The sequence below is a fragment of the Limulus polyphemus genome, unplaced genomic scaffold, assembly GCF_000517525.1.
Source record: "Limulus polyphemus unplaced genomic scaffold, Limulus_polyphemus-2.1.2 Scaffold3099, whole genome shotgun sequence".
In the NCBI taxonomy this organism is placed as follows: domain Eukaryota; kingdom Metazoa; phylum Arthropoda; class Merostomata; order Xiphosura; family Limulidae; genus Limulus; species Limulus polyphemus.
Genome location: NW_013668709.1, coordinates 6,941 through 30,036, shown reverse-complemented (window position 1 = coordinate 30,036; position 23,096 = coordinate 6,941). Strand labels below are relative to the sequence as shown.

General features: G+C 31.3%; 2 protein-coding genes across 3 annotated transcripts in view; one reads left to right on the top strand and one right to left on the bottom strand.

Moving 5' to 3' along the window:
• LOC106468654 (26S proteasome non-ATPase regulatory subunit 9-like) overlaps positions 1-4,778 on the top strand; it is a 47,672-nt gene extending 42,894 nt beyond the window's left edge. For both annotated transcript variants that reach the window (XM_013929087.2, XM_013929088.2), the window contains exons 5-6: positions 1,027-1,115; positions 4,189-4,778. In XM_013929087.2, coding sequence (XP_013784541.1) covers positions 1,027-1,115; positions 4,189-4,216 — 117 coding nt within the window. In that variant the 3' untranslated portion in view covers positions 4,217-4,778. The remainder of the gene's footprint in view (positions 1-1,026; positions 1,116-4,188) is intronic.
• A 973-nt stretch (positions 4,779-5,751) lies between these two features.
• On the bottom strand, positions 5,752-18,710 carry LOC106468652 (transcription termination factor 4, mitochondrial-like). The gene is made up of 3 exons (XM_022397006.1): positions 18,636-18,710; positions 14,746-14,941; positions 5,752-6,933 (listed from the first exon to the last, which is right to left on the bottom strand). Exon 3 carries the CDS (start codon positions 6,890-6,892, stop codon positions 5,999-6,001), a length of 894 nt encoding a protein of 297 aa, XP_022252714.1. The 5' UTR covers positions 6,893-6,933; positions 14,746-14,941; positions 18,636-18,710; the 3' UTR covers positions 5,752-5,998.
• Positions 18,711-23,096: the final 4,386 nt, after the last annotated feature.

Here is a 23,096-nt window from a genome sequence, read left to right as displayed (position 1 = left end):
TATAGCAAGACTTGCATTGGCTATGCAGAAAGTTAGTAGCAGGGGGGCATTAGGTTAAAGGTCATGGTTTATGCAATTTGAACCCCACTCATGAGCATAGGGTTAACAATATGAAATTGCATACTCTCAATATGTATAATTTCCATACTTTTATTGTTTCAAACTAATTTCATCTACTAAAATCGTTTCAATAAATGTAATCTCTTTCAAGTAAATATGGTATAATATTTAACATTGTTAACTTTTTTGTTAGAGAAAAATAGTATCATTGAATTTTACTTGTGTGTCATGTCAATATTTGTAATATCCCAAATTTTTTCAGTATGGCAATAATAGTTTGAAAATTAAATATAAACTATTAATATTATGAAAACATGATCTATATAAATGGATGTAGCATTATTTCTTTAATTCAAACTTTTATACCAATTAAACGTCACCCAGCAAAAGAAGGAATAACGTTCTAACTAAATAAGACCTAATGTTTCATGTTATTTTCAGAAACATTTTGGATCAATGTGTGCAAGGTTAAGAACTCTATTCACGTGTAACAAAAATCTAAGCAAGTTAATTAAATTGTCCATTAATTATAATACACTCTCTCTACCTTCTAGACTCAACCAAACGATAATGTGTATTAATTGTCTTTGAACATTTTATGCTTATGTCACAAAGCTTGATGGAACTGTTATATATTTGTAGAACTTGTGTGCCACTCATCATTAACTGTGTAGCAAAAGGCATCTCTTGTACTAATATGATGTTGGTTGCAGTACATGTAGTGATGCATTTTTATCTTTACATCACAATGGATGCATACTTCATATTAAACATGAAAATGACTAAATGATAAAAACAACTAAAAATATAGTTTACAAGTAAACAGTTTGAAAATTTAAGCTGTATATCATGTCACAGATCACAGTAGATGTAATCCATATTTTATGGCTGTTGAAAAGCAGTGGTAGAAAAATACAAATTTAATATGGCATGTTGTAAGAAAATGTTTTTCTTTGTGTTTTTCAGAAACCAATTGTGGTAGAAGTAATTAGAGATTCCAAATTGCTGTCATTGTCATTAAAACCTCAATCATGGAGTGGAAGAGGATTTTTAGGGTAATGTGCAATTATCTTGTAGTTTTTGTTATGTGTTTCTCACTATGGATCAGCAATAAAACTGTTTTATTGTCATTTTAGAATACCAAAATTTGGCCAGTTGAAATAAATATCAAGAGGTATTCTATTGAGAAAAGTCACATTATGTAACTAAATTCAGAATTTAAGTTGTATTAAAGATTATAAATAATGGTTATCTACATAAATTCTACCTGTCTGGATTAGAAAAATATCTTGCTTTATCTTCTTAGAAACTCCTTAATATCATTATACATTTTCATTTAATCAAATAACATTACAGATCCATGAACAGGAGAAGTCTTGATAATCTCAGTCAAACTTAACACATTTTTGAGAATCACTGTTATCTTATGACTTTCCTTTACATTAACTTAAAAGAAAAGTGATGAAAAGATGAGTATATTTCAGGCATTGTAATTTTCCTTTTTATTTCATTGAAAATGTTCACCTCTGTATTACATGGGTTATATTTCTTCTGCTTGAGAAGCAAATGAGTGGGAAAAAATTGCTGATACAAATTAAGTCAAGAATTTTGCCGTTAGTTTTCTTTTTATGGAACTAGATTAAGATACTTTGATTCCTGCTAGAGAAATAATCTGGTGTACAGTGGAGGCTGTTTATAGGTTACAGAGCATGAAAGTAGTTGTAAAAACTGTATGATCTGAACTATCAAATTCATTGGCCAGTTGTTTGAGCATAAAAAAAGTAACTACTATGATGTCAACTGAATACAGGAATTCCTTTTCTTGGCCACTGGCAGATATTTGCTAGTTGTTGTCAAAACTTTAAAACCATCATCGTATTTCTACACCCATTTTAGTGAACTGGTGCTGAATGAAAGTCCACTCATATTTCTATACATGCTGGTGTGTGATGTTTTAGTGGATTAGTGCTGAATGGAAGTCAGGTCATCGTGTTTCCATAACTGTTCATGTGTGATGTTGTTGCTCAATTGAAGATTACATACATCTGAAGTAGTTCTCATACTTATCATTTCATTGTAGTTTCCTAATAAGATCAGGCCCTCTAGGGAACCTTTGGGTAACTATTTTTCAGGTTTTAAAACCCTCACTTTCTTCAACCTGTAAAATGCCTTTATATTTGTAAAATTTAAAAGTTTTTCATAACACATCTAATTCTGTCAGCAGGACATATAAACACTGGTGTGCTGCATATATTCATACAATAAAAGTATATCAGTGTTTAGACTTTGCAAAGCAGACTGAGGATTGAAACCATGTTTGCAAAAAAAAATTACTAATCACATTCCAGAAAAACATTATTTTATTCAAACCCTGCGTTTTGCATGATTTACAGCATCATATACAAATACAAACTGATAACAGAAAAGAACGCACAAAATATAACTGACTTAACAATGGTAATGTTGGATACTATTGCATGTTAAGAAGAATTAGAACAACTAAAACAGAAAATCACAAGCTATTCATCAAATAAATTAATTGCAAAGGCCAAAAATTATTTCTTTTTATAAAATTGAATCTGGAGACTTTTGAATTTACAGTCAAGGAAACTACTACATTTAGCAAAACATAGAAGTTTCCTTGATCATAAATTAAAAAGAATCTCTCCTGATTCAACCATACAAACAGAAATAATTCTTGGCCTTTGGAATTTTTTTGTACAACAGCTTGTGATTTTCTGTCACTTAGTCATTCTAATTCTTCTTAACATGCATGCAATAACATACATTACCATTGTTAAGTCAGTTTTGTGGAGTATAATTAGTCATTTTGTGGATGCATATGTTTTGATTTTAATGTCATATGTCACTTTTAAATACATGTCATTTGAAGTTTTTAAGTTATTTTTCACTGATATGTGGATACAACTCAGTTGCCTTGTTATTCCATCACTCCAACAGATGTAAATTCTTCTGCTAATGTTAATTATTATTATCCTCTGGTCTCTAACTTGACTAGCACCTACTGCTGCAGTATGAAATACATTATTAGTTATGTCTCTAGAATCATCCAAGTATATCTTAAAACACTTATTAACTACACTGGTAATAATAGTCACTGTGCTTTTATAGAAACTTTCTTTTTAAAAAATAAAAATGCATTTTAGATGTGGAAAACAATCCAACAAAAACAATTCAAAAGATCTTTTAAGTTTAAAGGCACTTGATGTAACGTTTCAGAGTAGTTGTTGCCAGATTACCATATATAGGTAAGTAACCACTAAATTTCTGTTTACAATTAATAACAGTACAATGCATGACATTAAAATAAAAACACAGTTACCAAACTACAAATAGATATATATCCTGCTGGCTATTTCTGTGTTGATGATATGAAATGTGACAAAACCACTGTAAAATATTTCTTCCTTTATTTTAAAAAATAACTGGCTAGGGGGTCTGTAAAATAAACATGTATCCTTACTCAAAGCGACAAAATCTGTTGTTGATAAGTTATTGTTCATAAATTTTAGATTATGAAGTGGTGTACATATAAAAAAAACAAACTTTTTAAGTAAGGTATAAGTATGACTTAAAATCATGAGGTTTTCTCAGGTAACTTCCCAGTATTTTGAAAGCTCGATAGTCACAGATTCAGGGAACCAGCTTGCTCATTTTAAATACAGCAGAAATATCTGAATCAAAATTATAGAGTACAGCTCATTGCATTGGCTCAGTGTTAAGATAATTTTATTGACTGGAAGCTTTCAACATGTATAACATTTGTTGTCACATCTTGAATGTCCATTCTCTCAGAAGAGAGAGATTCCCAAATCCAATCCTGATGCGTAAAAAGGTGGGCTCTGCAACTAATATTATACGTGCATAGATAGAAGAAAATAACATTGGGGAAATGATGATAACCAATGTCCATCCATTCCTGAGAAATTGCAACCTTTTCGGTCATATCCTGGGGTGTTTGTCATAAAATTTCACATGTTGAACATTTTACCTGTGAAAACATCTTCAGACTATCGGGCCTTTAGAATAATGGGCCCTCACCTTTCTGTTAAAGTGCATTTATTTAAAAAAATTAAATATAACTACATGCTTTATTTTTATTTTCAGATGTAACATTGTTCCTGTCATCCAATAACATCAACCAAGCTGTATTATTGATCAGAATACTTATAGAGAACAAAGAAAAACTATTGTATGCTTTGTTTTTTTAGTGTATAGCCTTCAAATATGCACACAAATAATTGTGAAAGTAATCATATCTAATGAAATTTGCTGCTTCTGATATTTTCATGTACTTGTGTAAACAAAACGAAGCCAGGATCTACACGGACATCCTGTAACTTACATTGATTTTTGTAAATGAGATAATTAGTGTAAATTAAAGATGAGTTTTGTATTTAACCTTAAATATGTTTTAATTTATTTTTTTATGCAATTGCACTTATATTTAACTTTAAAATTTTTTTAGTATGTGGTGCATCATTTAAATAATAAATCATGGATAACCTCATTCAACAGCACTTTAAGGTAAATAACTTCATTAATTTTAAATATGTTTTAATTCAATGATAATATTAACACAGCAGGCCACATACTTGTAAGTATAGATGTTTTACAATTAACATGTTTAAAATGTCAATTTTTTTTGCAACTTGTAATGCAATAGTGAATTTCCTGAGATTACAAAGTTGGTTCAATCAAACCAACCCATACAGAGATACAATAGTGAAAATAACAGATAGAATATAATTTGTTTATCTAAAAAAATTATCTGGAAGTTATAAAGATTTTTCATGTGAAATTTGAAAATGTTCTAATGCATAAAAGTATTTTTATTCTTAAAATCAAAATTACTTTGCCTATTGGATAGTCAACATTCTGAAAGAAAAAATTTGAGAAAACCTGATATTTTGTGTACGAAAGCCTTGTAATATTTACCAATAACCTGCAAAATTTTATAAAGGTATGCTTACATTGTTAAAAATCATAGTATATTACTCTCATGGATTCCACCCAGCCCATAATGAAAGGGTTAAGGAACACTTGAAAAGAATGATCAGCATGTTATCACATGTACATAAGCAAGCATGAAACTGTGATATTCCTGTTCACGGTAACTAGTTTTTGATCATAGCTTCAGTTCATTGAGTGAGGATGCTTAGTGTTAAACTTCAATAGCATTAACACTGAAAATATAAAAAATGTTGCTATTGAATTGCACAAAAGTGAGTCAATTAATCAAGCTAAATTGGAATTTAACCACTGTTCTCCAAGGATTAAAATGTATACAAGTTATATTAAATGCTTCACTTACATAAAGACAAACTGGTTAAATATGCACACCTAGTCTTGTTTACTTAAAATATTGTTAATCATGTACTGATGTTTAAATTATTATCTACAATTGAGATGTTTATCAAATTACATGGTGTACAATACAAATCAAAGCATTATAAATATCAAATTTTTACCCAGTTTTCTATGAAAAATCCTCATTTTTACATTAAAAAATGAACAAATAAATTTTTTTACGTGACCTTTCAAGGAAAACTGTGTACTAGATTATGTTATTATTATTAGCACTGAAGATTCCAAAGTTTCTCAGTGTTAACAAACATAACTAAATATGATACAAGATCTGTACATTGCTAATTACCAGAAACTTACCTATTAATCACGATAAACTTTATTCATTCAAAAGAGAACCTCTGATACAGTAAAAGTTGCTTGTCAGTAAAGGTAAACAAACAGTTCATCTTAACATAGTAACAGTTGTTGCTGATACTTCATTTAAAAAAAATTATATTTTTTACATAATAATTGTAAACATTCTAATGCAAACACATTTGAATATAATGTGTGACTTAACCATGTACATGAGTACATTATTTTTTTCAACATAAGTTCCCATGAAAGTTCACTCTGAACTGTTCTTTAACATATCTTCATCTTCTGACTTCATTTTTTTCTCCATTAATTCACAGAACACAGTGTATTCTTCTACAGTTAAACCTGATAATTTGAGAAAGTCTTTAATGGAGGAGTTAAATATAAGCCTTAGAGAAGGATTTTTCACTAAATTTTTATGTTTTCCATGAGGTTTTCTGTAACAGCCACTATGTAGAGCAAACTGGTGTCTTGTTTTAATATGCTTTAAACTATATTTTAACAATGAGGACTTGATTATTTGAGGTTGTTCAATCCCCACCACAAATAACAGGTAATCAGTTTTCAGTTGAATCTCATGCCATGGTTCCACTAAAACTTGTGGGCATGTTTCAGCAAGTTTCAAAATATCTTCACTTGTGAATAAAGAATTTAACATTTTTATTCTTTTTTGAAGATATGATGGTTTAAGTAAGAGTAAAGAAGGACACTGACCTAATATGTTGAACACTCTAGCTTCTCCAAGTTTCAGAGATCTCCAATAATCTAGAGTAGATGCAACAACATCAGTTTTAATAGCCAGCAATGATGGAGAGTCAGACAGCATTTTAAATATTTGTTTCTGACTTAGACCATGACTAGAGAGTAGTTTTAGTAAACCTTCCCAACTACCTGAAGAATATTCTAACAACTGGGGAGTAAGGTCAACCAGTTTTTTTGCATCTTCCTCAGCAATGCCTGCTACACAGCTTATTTCTTTTATCTTTGAACTTAAGTATCTTTTCATTGGACATAATAAAGTATGTGGTATGCTACTTTTTTTAACAAAAGATCTTGAGTGCAGTGGCCTTGTTAGAAAACATCTTTGATACACAACTGTCTTCAAATACAAGTTTTTGGCTATCACAAGATTACGTGTAAACATACTTGTGCTATATTTAGTGTCTAACAACTTTCAATATTAACCTGTAAAAGAAAAAAAATATATATATATATATGAATGATAAACATATACTGTAAAACCCAGAACATATTGTACTTGAACTGTATTTGTTATGCAAGCTCTCAAAGTTTGCTTATGTCAAATATTTTTAATTCTTATTCTTTATTATTAACTATCTTGATAGTAAGTTGTCTTAGATCAACAAATTACTGTACAGAGAGAATTTCTGTTATCAGAATTCTGTACAAGCATTTAAGAGGTTAAAATAAATTTTCAGTATTCAACAGAAATTCCAGAAAAACATGTTGGATTAAAAGGAAAATACAAAAACTTCTTCCTCATTTAGTTAACTTTGTAAATATACCAATTTTTTTACATACATTCTGAATTCCACAAATATGATTAATCTCTACATGGAGTTTTGCCACAGTAACAATAAATTATGAAATTTAAAACTAACTTCATATTACTCTGTACATGTTTCTTTTCATTCCTTTAAACTTACTGTACATACACATAGCATTTCACTTTTTTCAAGTTTAAACTTTCTTAATAAAGTATATATATGAACCATGACGTGAAAATGGTAAATACATCATCTAACTGGTTACATAGTATTCTACAATTTAATATAAATAATAGGTTCATAAAAGCTTATTGAAAAATGTTACAACTAAGTGTGAAGTACGTGTATTACAAACAGTGCCATTAAGCTGGAGCTTTCCATTATTATGTACAGTAAAAAAAAAAAACTAGTATTGTACAGAGAAAGCAGAAGGAATCATATTTATGGATATATACTTTATATTTTGTACAATACACATTGAAGTATGTTTGTTTTGTCAATAAGCATGAAGCTACACAAAGGGCTATCTGTGCTCTGCCCACCACAGATATCAAAACATGATGTTTTAGCTTCATGAGCCATCAAGGGGTGGGGGCATTGAAGTATGCTACTCTACTGTAGAACTATTTCTCAACATCCATGAGTTAAACACAATTCATTAAGTTGTATAATTTTCACTTAGTGTATTTAGAGAAGTTGTTGCGTAGATCTTAAAGCTCTATTATTCACATTAGTCCACCAACTGCTAAGGAAACATACAGTAACTGAAAATGTGGAAATGGCTTGAAAGGGTAATGAAGAAAACTTATTATAAATGTACAATGTTTCAACAAGGTCATGTCATCATCAGGTACAAGTAGTTTACAGAGCCACATGAATATATGTACAGCATGGAACAAAGAGGTCACATGACTGAGATTGCTTAACAGTATAGTAAAGGTATCTTATATTGGTTTAGAGTAGGGCTGTTTTGTTCAATTAAGATAAGTTCCTTTATTTTGTGTTTGTTGATGTCCGGTTCTTTGTTTAAAATTACATTGTTTTGTATAGATATACTATGGTTCTTAGAGTTGCAATGGTAGTCAATATGGGTAGTTTTTTTTTTTTAATTATGTTCGCTGAATCTGGTTTCCAATTTTCAACCGATTTTTCCTATGTAGAATTCTGGACGGTTATTGCACTTTATTTTATAAACAATGTTGCTATTGTATGATTCTATATGATTTCTGTTTATTAATGATTTTAGTTTAGGACTGAGATTTTGAGTGAATTTGAAGTCAACAGGAATTTTATGTTTAATGGCAAGTCTTCTCCAAGTGTTGATTATTTTTGAACTAATTTCAGGGATATATGGTAAACTACAGCGTATTGTTGTTTGATATATTAGTGTCAATTTTGTTTGCGAGTTGAGTTTTCAGATTTTCTTTCTGGTGGTTGTGTGGAAATTTTTCAACAATGGTTGATGTGAACAAAGGAGTTTTATAAAATTGGTTTCTTTATCTATGTAGTCAGTTGAGCAAAGTCTTAAAACTGTGTCTATAAAGTTTTTTAGTATATTGAGTTTTTGTTTGGATTCATGGGGGGAATTCCAGGGGATGTAAAGGCCTGTGCGAGTGATTTTGAACTGTGTTTTTGATATAATTAAGTTGAGTTTAAGAAAAGATAGCTGTTTATTTTCATGTTCTTCTGGATGATCTTGTAAACTTAGTACTGTCACTTCTTACCCTTGTTTTCTCAATAGGAAATAGAGATCTTAACCTACTCCCAAAAGATAATCCTTTCATCCCATGAATCATTTAAATTAGTTCTCTGTTGAACAATATCTCAAAAATTGTACACAATATTCCAAAGGCCTAACTAGTAACTTAAAGTGTAGTGCTGTATCTTTCAGATCCACCTTCAATTCACAAACATAGCCCAATCCTGGCACATATCACATCCTATAAAACTCTACCTCACTTACCCATGAACTATCTCTAACCATATTGAAGTTATACTAACATAAGTCTTAATCCTGTTAACATTATTATATGTTTAGCCAACCAATGTGTAAATTTAATTAACAGTTTGTAAATCGCCTAAAAATCTAACACTAAAATTCTCTGTTAATTGTTACTCATACTATTAATTACTAAGTATCACAAGTACAAGTGTAAACATCTAGTTACACTTAATTGATAATTCTGAATAATTTACTCGTCTAACAGCTACAAAAAAATATATAAACACTAACTTTAACTCTTAATCTAAATAAATCATTCTTCATATTTAACAAATACCTGTGCTAACAACCCATGTTACAGATTGCATTTAGTGCCCCTATTGTAATATTCATAACTACAAAATAGGGATGGACAGGGCTCAATTTGGCCACGTTCGCATCTCAATTTGATATATACATAATAGAAGTGACTGTGAATCACCATTTATTTTATGTAGGACCTAATACTGAATTTTTCCTTGTGGAAATAGTCTTGCCACTCAACCATACATACTAGAAAATTTCAAAGCTGGGACATACCATTTTACTCAAGCATATGCAAGCAGGGGAGTTGGGTTGATGAATGGTGTATATAAATACAAGTCACAGAGTAGCAGGCCTAAGAAGTGAGATCTATGTCTATATGAATTTATTCTTACTTCATTGACATTCTATAGACTTATTGAAACTTAGAGACTAGACCTATTTTAAATGCATTTGAAAGATGGGAGTTCTATAAATAGCATTCAAATGCAAACCCAACAGCCCTAACCACATCTACAATGTTCCAGGCCCAGTATAATATCGTCACCTAAATTTCTAGGGTATGAAGTCTAGACGTCTGAGATGTTTGCATATTAATATACGACTGATATTTACACAATATATTCATTATTATAATATTAAACAATGTAGTTTAGACACTGATAAGGCCTAGATCATTCTTAAGTCATGTCTACTAGTACTTGAAGTATCATGTATTCGTTTGGCATCTGTATTTTATATATGTTATAGATCTATAGACCAACTTCTAGGTGCATTGTGCTCATGAATCAGTTTCAGAAAAGAAGTCCCACATAATGTTTGTATGACATCATTGATGTGAATTAGCATGCCGCTGGATTTTTTTAGAAACCAAACATCACACAATTAGACGTACTAGTAGATCTATAGGCCTGTGAGAGGGGGGGGTAGATAAAGAAAACCTTCAAAAGACTCAAGTCAAGGAAGTTTGTGGTAAATCTCAACATCTTTAGCAGAGCTCTCCTTAAAATTGCAGCAAGATATCATTGACCTCCTACATGCTTTGAGTAGATTATGAATTATCACAGATATTAATTTGGCCCAGATATTAATGAATTTCTTATACAGGCCAAAGAAAGTGGCAAGGTTAGGTACAAAGGTTTGGATTTATCAATATCTGAGTGAAAAATTACAAATTTTATGAATGTAGTTTCAGGGTACAAAGGTTGAATACATGATTGTATAAGCCAAAGATTTTGTGACTTGAATGCACAAAAACTATTTAACCTATTTATTTATTTTAATATTGAAATTAATAAACTATGAAGTACGGCCAAAAGCACAGGATGAACTTGATCATTTTGGTAATGAGGAGCTGGACACCTTTATGCAGCATTTTTCTGGCTTATTGAACAATAACCATGTAGATAGAAATGCATTAAAACTGGAGTTTGCAGAATTTAAAGTATACTGTTTTAATACTTTGAAACATCTGTTATTTTCACAAGTCAGTGCAAGAGTTTACCAAACTAATGTCATACCATAGCTATTCTACTTATGTTTATTCCCTGCATTTAATGCCATATTAGAAAGTGTATTTTTATACATGGGCAGGGTCAAAACTGACTACAGGTCATGTTTGATTGAAGCTGTTTGTGAACACTGTGTTCAAATTTCATTAACTGGTCCTCCAAATGAAAATTTGCCTTTGTCTAAGCTGGTTAATAAATGGTTCCAATCCTAAAGGCAGCCTAATAAACAACCATATAAAAAGCAAAAGTTAGAAAAATAACATAATACCAACAATGCCTATTGTTGAAAATCATTCAGAACCTTCTGATATTGTTGAAATAGAATGAAAATATGAAATACAGTATTACACTAATTAACTAAACTTTCCTTACCTTAATCACTGATGTTCATTAAAGTTTACATTAAATACAATTACATGTATAATGCATATATTTCTTCCAATTTTGTTTTATTTACTTTTAACTTGTTCTCATGAAGCTTTGGTTATGAATTACTGCTATGCAGTTGCAACAAACTGCTAATCGTTTGAACTCCTGGTTAGCAACATACGACGTAAAACTGCTATGCACCTTTTCCAATCTAAATGAAGCTCTGGGGATGGAGAAGAAATATTTATCTGTAGACAAACATTAATGAAATTGAGTAATTCTTTCTTAAGATTTGCAAGAATTTAAACACAAAGAACTTCTCTTTTATATTGTAATGCTAATGATCATGCTATGGCTACTGTAAAACTTAGATGTGTACCCTCAATGAGAAATAGTATCTATCAGTTACATGCAGTGTTCAAGAAAACCAACAAAAGTTATTGCAGCAACCTGTAGCAGTACAACATGGTAAGTATAAATATTTTAGCTACATAAAATCTCATACAAGTTTTATTCCAGTACTCGTATCTAAAAGCAATTACAATATGCATTACCATTAATTCTTTAGTTTAAGTAACTTAAGTTTCAAGTAGGCCTAAATTTTTTTTAAGTCAAGGGTTCACACATACATGTATTTTTTTATTTCAAGTAACTTTAGTTTTAAAATTAACCAGACTTAAATGGGAATTTCTAACACTTTAGCTGAAGCACTTATTTTAGAAATTTGTTTCATGTACTCTAGTACTCAAATTATCATACATGTACCTTATTTAAACTTGTATTACATATTAAAGCCAACTGTTTTCATTCTGACACTTCCAGGGAAATTAATAAATATGAAAACAAGAAACTGGTCTCAAGTACCATATGATTCACTTGTACTGATGTCCCTGCTAAATGTCTTATGCCAGGTTCTGTGATAACCTTCATGAAACTGCTTGAGCAAATTTCAATATAAAAAGAGACATTACAAAGTTTTAAGTTCTTCAAACAGGGATTCAACAGCTGCATTTGCCAAGTACAAAGGTACAGAAATGCAAAATACTTGTATTCAACAAACTTTGTTAGAAACTTTCTAGTTTCCACATCAGGAGTTTCAGATTAAATGTACAATGTATCTCAGACAAATCAGATCCTCTTCCTGATGTTCAACAGAATATACTGTCAGACAACATCCAAATCCTAAGTAGCATACAGAAAGAATTAGAATTACTTCATTTGCTACAGGTGTTGTCAAAGGCAGTGTCACTCTTAATAAATTATTACACAAAATATGTTATAGTTAATTTCTTCAGATAGAATCACTTGTATGGACAATGTGTGGCAAAAAAATTTAGTTGTCCTATAACTCTAAATAAGGGTGAACATTTTTTATTAAACTTGACAAAACCTGGCTTAATGATTTGTTAGCAGCAAAGTATATTAGCTGCTTTACCTGATGCAATAGTTCATAAAATAATAGTGGAACATAACCTTCTGGAAAGAAAAGTGTCCAAGTAGTGAAAAAAAGGGGCAGACAATATTAATAGTCCAGATAAAAAAAAATAATGTAATTGATAAATGGCACTCCAATGCTAAGAAAAACACAGTTACATATAATCCTTGGTGTGATGTAGATGCAACAACCTGAAACTTGGTTTACCTACATCAAAAGAATATACAGAAATTATATCTTCTGAAATAACATTTGTCTTCCAACTGTAGAACATTTCGTAAAATATGCTTTTGTTTCAGAATTGATATTTTGAAGAGTCATTAGGAGTTGAAATTGGCCAATATCCTCAACATTGAGATTCAAGAAAAGTTATGGTACAACAAATCAGGTTTTGAAATATAGTAATTAAACCCTTCTTTACTAAATCAGCTCTTGTAAACTTCTAGCCATTCTCTTGTTTGATATCATTAGTGTTACAAATAGTTTATGTATATTATACTCGAAAACCATTAACCAAAGGGCATTGTGTTTCTACAATCTGGAATTAGCATTTCTGAAATGCATTTATGAACCAAAACTTGGTAATATTATAATTCTCATTATTATATGTGTGCAACTAATATTGAAATGTCGGTTAACACAACAAATATTTTACAGCTCAAATGCCTTCTGTGATATCTAAAGTTTGGTAACAGTAGTATTTACCTTTTATTCTGTACCTGGATTTAGGTATAAATCATTGATGTTATTAGTGTGTAACTATATGTTAATTATTCATCAAGTAACATTTATATTTACTTAAATCACTGTTTTAAACTACATTTATAATTCTGTGTCTTTGAAAAATAATATATCTGTATATATTTCATTTCTTTGTTGATACTCTTAAAAAAATTAAAATATATATGATAAACATTTCAAGTTGATTTAGTATGTTTCACAATCAAGTTACAAGAAATCATAGCTTATTTTATAAACAGTTCACCATTAATTTGTGAAATGGAAACAACGTATCATCAGTTTTTGATTTAAATAATAGAATTCAAAGGACATTTACTTTATGGAAACTATAATGTTCCAATAAACCATCCTGATGGCTACAAGTATTCCTTTGCCACAAAATTTTATCAAAGACAGCATAAGATTTGTCACTTTAAATCAGACAATGATAGCCTGTTCTGCTACTCCAGTTATCTTCAAAAGCAGATAGCCATTAACTACACTAAGAATTTTGTAATCTGTATGTATTTGTACTTAAGATTTTTTTTCACACTTTCTGGAAACAACTGCCCTGTTTTTAACAAATGGTAGCATTACTAGTATGATGTTCTCAGGCATAAAAATATATGTAAATTCAAATCCTTTGTCCACCATAATAATGTTTCATGGTTCTAGTTGGTTCAGAATACCAGAATTGATCAGAATATTGTCATCAAGTAAGAATGAGACAAAACCCACCAATGGTGATAAGCCTACTGATACTTTAAATGTGTTTAATGTGGGTGAAAAATGTCTCCTTAAGTGCCAAAACAGCAAAGGTCTTTGAACTCTGAATTCTATACAATCTGTAATAATATCTGTATCTGGATATTTAGCAAAAACTGGAAAGCATGTAAATTGTTATTTTTTGCTTGAGATAGCAAACATTTCTTTTAGCTCACAAGTTGTGAAAATTCTAGTTTGAACATGAAGAAGAAAGGGCCACCTTTCGAAAGTGCTCGGGTTATAGAGTTGTTATTCATTTCTAGTAATTAATTATGTATTTATTTCAAAGGTTTTGAAATTTCCTTTCAAGGCATTCTGGTTTTTACATGGACTAAAATTGTGAAATACTGTACTCTTTTTAAATTAAGTTTTTTTGGATACCCTCTATGTAAATATTTTTAATATCTTCAATACTTATAACAGAGTTTGAAATTGTTTTTCTACCATTGTAAGGACACAAATCTTCTTGTAAACCATAATGTTCTTTTCCAAAGATCTAGTTTTCTCTGCACACCACAAGCTGATTTTCCTATACAGTGTGTCAACTTTTTAAAAGCAGAGCATGTGCAGCAGACAAGTATTTCACTTCAGAGTGAATGTCTAAGAGATAGGACTCTGTTGATATTTCTCAAAGACATCACTGCAAAAAAAAAACAATAAACATACATATAAAAATTAAGTTACAACTAATGAATAATAATGACATTTACTAATCTATACTTCACTATTTTCAAAAAATTAATCTTTATATTAAAACATTTTAAATTATTCTGTCCCCTGGATGTTTTCTTATGTCAGAGTTCTAGAGTAAAGAAAATATGAAATAAAAACTGAATATTGTAATTTGTGTTCATAATTATTAATATTAGTAGTACAATTAATGATAATAAGTAACTATTTTAGGTTTATTCTACACCAAATACCTATTTCATATCCTTCTGGCTTAGTCAGACCACAAATTACAAATAAAATCTTGCAAGTACAATAAATGTTTATACAAGAAATTATTTTGTGACATAGGCTTACTATACTTACCAAAAATATGAACTAAACAAGTTACTTTTTCTATTACTATCTAAACATTCAAATTTCCTGTAGTAATAACCTTTTCTTTATTGTAAAACTGAAATATAGATGGCACTGGAGATAGCTTAAGATGTTGTAACTGCCCATTTATCAGTGTTAAACTGTCTTTTGGTTTAAAATGTTGTGAGAGTATTTTTTGTTCTTTGTCTACTTCAAGTTAGATTTTCCTTTTGTTTTTTTGCAACAAAAATTGATGCACAATAGCATACAGCAATTCCAGTTCCCATAATGAATAATATTGTGAATAACAACTGATAAAACCTAATGCACATTGTCAAGTCACTTGAGCTGAATGCTAGGCTTATATTAATATTTAAGTACCAGCAGATTGGCTAGTTGGACTTGTAGGATCAGTTTGATAAAAGGAAGATTTACATTTAAATAGGGTAGATACTGGCTTGTTTGTAAGGGTTATTAGCATGACTGTAAGAAAAATTTTAAATTAGGGCTAGACAGTGGCAAGAACCAGGATGAATGAAATGAAGAAAAAAATAAGAGAAGAATATAATGTGTAGGAATAAAATACAGAAGTAGTAATAATAGTAGATTAAATTGTTACTATTATAATGCCAGAAGTACAAAAAACAAATTTAAGAGCACAAGTCTGAATAAAGAATTTTGATTCATGATGTTAGATTTTTATATAATGGGAATAGCTGAAACTATTTTGACGATAGAAATTTTTTTAAATACACGATTATAAGTTATTTAATAGGGATAGAGTACTAAAATGAGGAAGAGAAGTGGCTTAACATAAAATGTTTGTTATATCTTGTTGAAATTGAAAATATCACAGGTGACAGCAAAGAGAATGAATCTATTTGGGTTTCTGTTAGTGGATATAGGGGGAGAAGGCTTTTAGTTGGAATCAGTTAAAAGCCAACTGATGAAACTCATAAGAAACTTTACAGCGAAATTAAGATTTCAGCTATTAATGATTATGTCAGTTATGAAGGATTTTAATTTCAGACATATAGATTAGGAAATGCTGAGAATCACACCATGAAGGAGACAGGTTCTTAGAAACCATTAGGATGCTTTTCCTCACCAACTTGTCAGGGAACGTATTAGAAACAATGCTATCTTAGATTTATTGTTAACTTCTAATACAGAAATGGTTGAGAGGGTGGAGACTGTGGAACATCTAAGAGTGCAAATAATCATTCTTCAATTAGAGTTGATGTTTCACTGAATATAGAGATCAGGAATAATGAGATTTTAGATACAAATTTTAAGAAAGCCAGTTATCTGTTGTGAGTTGAGGAACTGAATTAATTGAATATACTAATGAAATGTACATTTGTTTTTCAATATTCAATATGCAAGTAAAAACCCAGGTTGGCTCACACAGAATATAAAGGATTATAAGCTTAAGAAGTTTAAACTAATTGCTATGGCATGAGATTTAGAGGATTATAGAAAATTAAGAAAGTAAGAATCAAACAGGACATTAGGAAATCAAAAATATATGAAAAAGTTTGGCTGAAAATGTAAAAATTATGTAAGGATTTATTTATATACATTAAGGGCAAGCACAATGTTAGGATGGCAGAAGTGCTTTTGAGGGATAAAGGAAGGCTCATTTCTGATGATTATGAGATGACTTGGTTACTGAATTCTTTTTTTCTTCAGTTTTTTCTAATGAAAATTCAAAGAATTTTCCTCGTCCTGAACAGATGATAAGTGAAAACAAGATCAAACAATACAATCACATTAATTCTGAACTTAAGAAAATGGGGAAGCTTAAATAATAAGATTTATATGGAAGATATTTTGTCAAGGTTTCCTAATATTGTTTTTGTTAGTCCACAAATAGTTAATACAGATGAGGGTAAGTAAAGATGTAGATTTGGTAAATCTGGATTTTCAAAAAGTATTTGAAAAGGTGCCACAAAAAAGGCTTGTTAAGTAAATTATATCTATATTTGTGGGAGACAAGTTGGCTTGTTGATAGAAAATGCCTGGATGGAAGAAAATAGAGGGTTGTTATATATGGAGTTCAGTCAAATTGAATAATATAACAAGTGAGGTACCTCAGGTCTCAATGTTAAGACTTTTTCTGATTTACATTAAAATGTTTATATTTGCTAATACTAAGTTCTTAAGTGTTGCTAGTTGTAAAGAGGATGCTGCTGCTTTATAAAAAGATTTAGATTTCTTGAGCTTGGCAAATAAATGGCGGGTGACATTTAATTATAATTAATGCAAGTTGAATTATGTGTAATTTTGATGAGAATAACCTTAACAGTATTATTGGGAAAAAAAGGATCTTGGTGTTCTAATTTATCACTCTTTTATACCATCGAAGCAGTTTGCTGTTACTGGTGGTAGGGCAAATTATATTTTAGGTTTTATGTATAGGAATGCTGAATAAAACTTACAAGCCTAGAGAAATTATAATTTTATCATATAGATCATTGATTAGGCCTCATTTGGAGTATTGTGTTCAGTCTTGTGCTCCTTACCTTGGGAAAGACACTAAATTGTTGAAAAAGGCTCAGAAAAGGGCTACTTTTTGAACTTGATGGTGAGAATGGTAGAACCAGGAGACAAATATTTTGGCAGAGTTGGCCTTTGAAAGGTGTAGATGCAGTAAATTTAAGGGAAGGCTTGACAAATATGTACATGATAAAGGCTGTTTGAGTTTATGTCTCACTATAGTTTAGTGGATGCTAAAAAAGTACTATAAACATGGGCATCTTTTGGGATGGGGGCAATAGGGCATCTTTGAGGAAGAATTTTTAACTTTTAATTTTACATAAGGGGTTAAGTAACCAGCGACGGCAGCAGATATTAATTACTACGCTCAGCTAGCCTGTAATTGTAAATCCTCACGAGGTCAAGAAGACCCACAGGACATATGCCAATGATATGGTACATATAATATTTGCCAGTGCTCGATCTACTATAGTTTAATATTAAGTTAAATTTAATACTTCTGGTTTTGTTTTTTAAGCAGTTCAATACATGAAATTCTGTAAAGTATGACACAGAACGTATAACTTTATATTGTATTTGTAGCACCTTACATTTAAGCCAGATTTAACTGAATATATTTTATATATATATATATAATATTAATGGTTCTACTACTAGTAGTAGTAGTACTACTCGTACTAAACAAAATAGTAACTTTCACAAACTGTAAGTGTAATTTTTAAGTCTCTTTACATTGGAAAAATTTAGAAGAATAGCCTGTATGTCATTTGTTTGTTTTTAACTGACGTAAGATCTTGTAAACCACTTACCTTAGACTTTAAAGTTAGTGTATAATTGCATCCTAAAACTCACTGTTCAACAATTTAATTAATTTTGTGCCAGAATTTATAGCTCGCCCTCTCACTGTAAAAAACATTGCATATATGATAATGTATCAAATTAAGTACTCCAAACATATTTCAGTAGAATATAATGCAACTTGTAACATTTGTAGTAGAATAAATAAATTATTTTGTGACCCCGAGTATAATAAAAAACGGTTAAATAAAGACAGCCTTTTTAAAATTATGCTGTGTATTAATATTTAAATATATAATTTGCCAATACCGTGAAAATGTATTAGCGCTTGCAGTCAACCAAAATCATAAGGCTGTGACCAAAACGTTGAACTGCAAATTACAATTCATAAGATGCTTATATTTTCTAAACTTACTTCCAAACATAAAGAAGGAGAAACGTAATTCTGTCTTTTTTCATTCAGCTTATGTATTTTAATTTACAAGTTTTTTTATTTACTTCACAATTTCACACTACATATTACACTTAATTTCCAATTTTAATAAAAGTCGCCAGGTTTGTCAGCATTTATGCTTAAATTCTTTAAATATCTACCCTGTAGCTAAATATTGAAATGCGTCGCTACCACGGCAGCTTCTTGGATATTTTACATTGCAATTCTTACTCAGGTCATCGAAGAGACTGACGCGCTCTTGCCAACATCCCGAGCCCTGACACTCTATGATTGGGATAAACAAGTTGTCACCTGGTGGAAATACTAGCAGCAGGTTATCAAGAAGACTAACGCAGTCTTGTAGAATATGGAGTACATATAGCTACAAGTCTGCTTACAAATATTAAACCTAGCAAATCTGACTGTGGAAGCTTGTCTATTCTCTTGACTGTAATGGCAATACTTTGAAGGCGGGTCAATCGTCCCTTGATTTTAACTTTGCTTCCCTGGAACAATTTCTGCGGATATCTATGCTTCCAATGATAGCAACATAAATAGAGTTAAGTTTTATTCTTTTTTCTATAAGCAAAGGCAAATTTCATACAGCAGCTTCATTTAGTGTATTAATTTTAAAAACGAAGAAAAAGTGTTTACTTTCATCCTTCATTATTCTATTCCGCCGTTCCTTATTTTACCACTCCAATGTGAAAGATAAAAGCATGAAGTAAAGGTTTTTCAGTTAAGGAGGCACAGGTCGGCGCTGTGGCGCTGCTCTTTAAATCGACGCTGGCGAGACACATTCAAATCCGTGCGATACTACATAATATTCCCCGCACTTTAATCTATAGGTGCGTCATAAGAGTAACAGTTAATTTCTTAACGTCGGTGGTAAGGTTCTGCTGACTGACTTCCTTTCATCTGATCAATAGTTCAAAATTAGAGACAGCGGCAGACAACATTAGTAGTTTTTGACATGAAAACAAAATACAAGTACCTCTCTGATGTATGAGCTTCGTCAGAGAGTTATTTGGCATTGCATTTGTCGCCTAAAACTATGTCAATCATCATTTCTTGACAGTCTACTAATACTCTTCGAGTGCGATAGGGGTCTGGGCGTTCTACCACACTACTTATCCCTAGTTAGAAAAGCTTGAATTGGGAGAGGTTGGTAGTGAGGAATACAGAACAATGGAGAACCGCAGTCTCGGACTCTCAGAACTGAGGAGGACATTATAACTAATTGACAGGTTTATTTGTTATTAAGCACAAAGCTACACAATGGGCTATTTGTGCTTTTCCCACCTCAGGTATTGAAATCTCCGACTTACGGTGAGCCACTAGGCGCCTGATTGACAGGTTATGATTAAATGTATAGGTTAAACATTAATTACGCGTGAGATATTTCAACCAAGTACAATATAACTTGTAATATTTAAAGTAGAGCAAATAAATAAGTTGTAACTTAAGTGTGATGTCTTATAGTATAGTTTGAAATAGTGAAATTAAATTATCTATCTAAGCAATGTGGTGTATGTTATAATAGTTAATTGTTATTTGTTTGTTGAATTTCACGCAAAGCTACTTGAGAGCTACCTGCACTAGCCCATCCTGATTTAGAGGTGACAGACTAGAGGGAGAGCAGGTAGTCAACACTACCCACTGCCAATTCTTGGACTACTCTTTTACCAACGAAACCTGGGGTTGACCGTCACATTATAACGTCTCCACGACGGAAAGAGTTAGCATGTTCAGTGAAGGGGTTTGAAATCACGACCCGTAGATCGCAAGTCGTTCGCCCTAATCACCAGGCCAAAGCATAAAAAAAAATGTCAACACCTTTCAGTTTCGCCCACCACTTCCACCAATAAAAGAACATCGAAACATCAAAAATTAATGTCACTTTTCAAATCCACATTTAAATGATACATTTATTTATAACTGTTAACATAAACTCCACTTAATTCTTTACAATAATATACCACAGATATACATATACATCGAAAATTACTAGGCAGGACAAATATAATTTTCAATGAAGATGGCAAACAACTTCAGATAAATGTTTATCTCAAGTTGTTTGTCGTCTTCATTGAAGATGGTTTCCATCCTTCAGTCAGCACCGAAGGTTTAAAAAATTACAAAAGAACAAATATCATACTGGTAGCTATGTTAATACAGATACCACAAAACTGCATTGTACTTTACTTCTGTAAAGTATCTACGTCAACATTTTGGACACAAACAGATAGCACTAATTTCTGGTCAGCAAGGCCCATCAGAGAAATTCCGGGCTCTGATCTCACCCTTTACCCCTATATGCCTCTTATCAGGCAAAGTTATGGCATGATTTTCTCTCATTCAAAATTTACTTTTTTAAATCTAATCCTACTATTTGTGTTTATTTCTAACCCTATCCCGCCACTATCACTAGCATTTAAAGTTGGCGTAATATAAAGGTTATAAAAAAAATTAACAAGAGTTGTATCATTGAAATACATATCAGTAAGCTGTAAAACATCACATTGAAAAATGATTTCGATTGATCAATTCTTTGGGCTCTCTGATTATCGTCAAACTCGATGAAAGATGTAATTTTTTTATTGAGTCTAAGATACTACGAGAGTGTGTGTGAGAGTATACATCCCTCTCTTTCTTCATTTTCTTTTTATTCTTCTGTCCTTCCATCCCTTCCAGGTCCCTTGTGCTTTAGCACCAGGAGCCCATGTTACAGGCCTTGACATTCAGAACAAATTATATACTTAAATCGAAACCGAAAGTGAACTTGATAAGGAATATAGCTAATTCAATATACTTTTCTCACATTGTTGCCTATGAATATTATAATGTAAAAAACAATTAAAACTGGGAGAGTCTATGAGTCTACTTTTTCACCAGTGCACTAGTGGCATGTACATAAGCACTATGAGCTATATATATTTATCCCAAAAACTTAAAACCCGCGTTTGAGCCAGACTGATTCTCATGTATAACAATAAATAACATATGGTGTATACTTTAATACAAAAAAAAACTTGAGGGTCTGGCTTGGGATATACATAGAAGCACTGTGAGTGTCACATATTTGTCACAGAAACACATAGAATATGTGGTTCAACAAGTCATATATATTACTTATGGCTACATTTTAATGTAAAAAAAAAGTAATATGAGCTACGTAGTGGAGAGAATAACAGCAGTTCCATATATACAAGTGGTGCTCCATGGTTTACTACATACAAAGTCTAGAATGTTGATACTATGTAAGATGGTTATAGAAGGTGTGCACGAAATGAACTGTTTCCTGTCCAGAAAAAAAGAAACGTTCATTTGGGCAGTTATCTGTCTGATGAGGGATGAAGACCCAATGATGTTTTGTAAGTTTAGCCGATCAGCTATTCAGCTATATGCTGTAATAGTTAGAGATGTAGTAAGGGAATGGACGTATCCAATGCTAGTGATATCGTTAGGGTTGCATCCATTACACTGTAGCTGAAAGCAAGTATACAAGTACCAACACATATATCTGAGGTCGTTGGTTGAAGATTGGGCAAACCTGTCCATATCTTGTACTCTGGCAGATTATTCATTAACGTACACGTTACAATGAATGCCAGGTGCACAAGTACGTGGAACATGTAAATAAGCTTTGTCTGTACATCCTAGATGAGCCTGTGGTACACTGTCTTAATCAGGATTCTATGATTGAGACTGACTGGTCAAAGGAGGATGAAGATACCATCTCGAGTCATACTGACTTACCAAAAGGTGAACGATTTGAAAATGTGAAAACACCTATCTGGCTCTCCATGATGACACAGGTGAATAATTGCTGGAGTTAAAGGCACAAGACAGCTCCCAATGTCGATATGACCACTAATGTCAATCTCCCAGTCGATATGCGTGGGATTGATCAATCACTATGATCTCTAGAAAGTGAGATAACTGAAAAACTACTGACTGAAAGAACATGACATTCCTTTCTTTTCAAGCCATCGAGTGGTAATATAAAGCACAAAGTATGCACTACATTGTATGATTA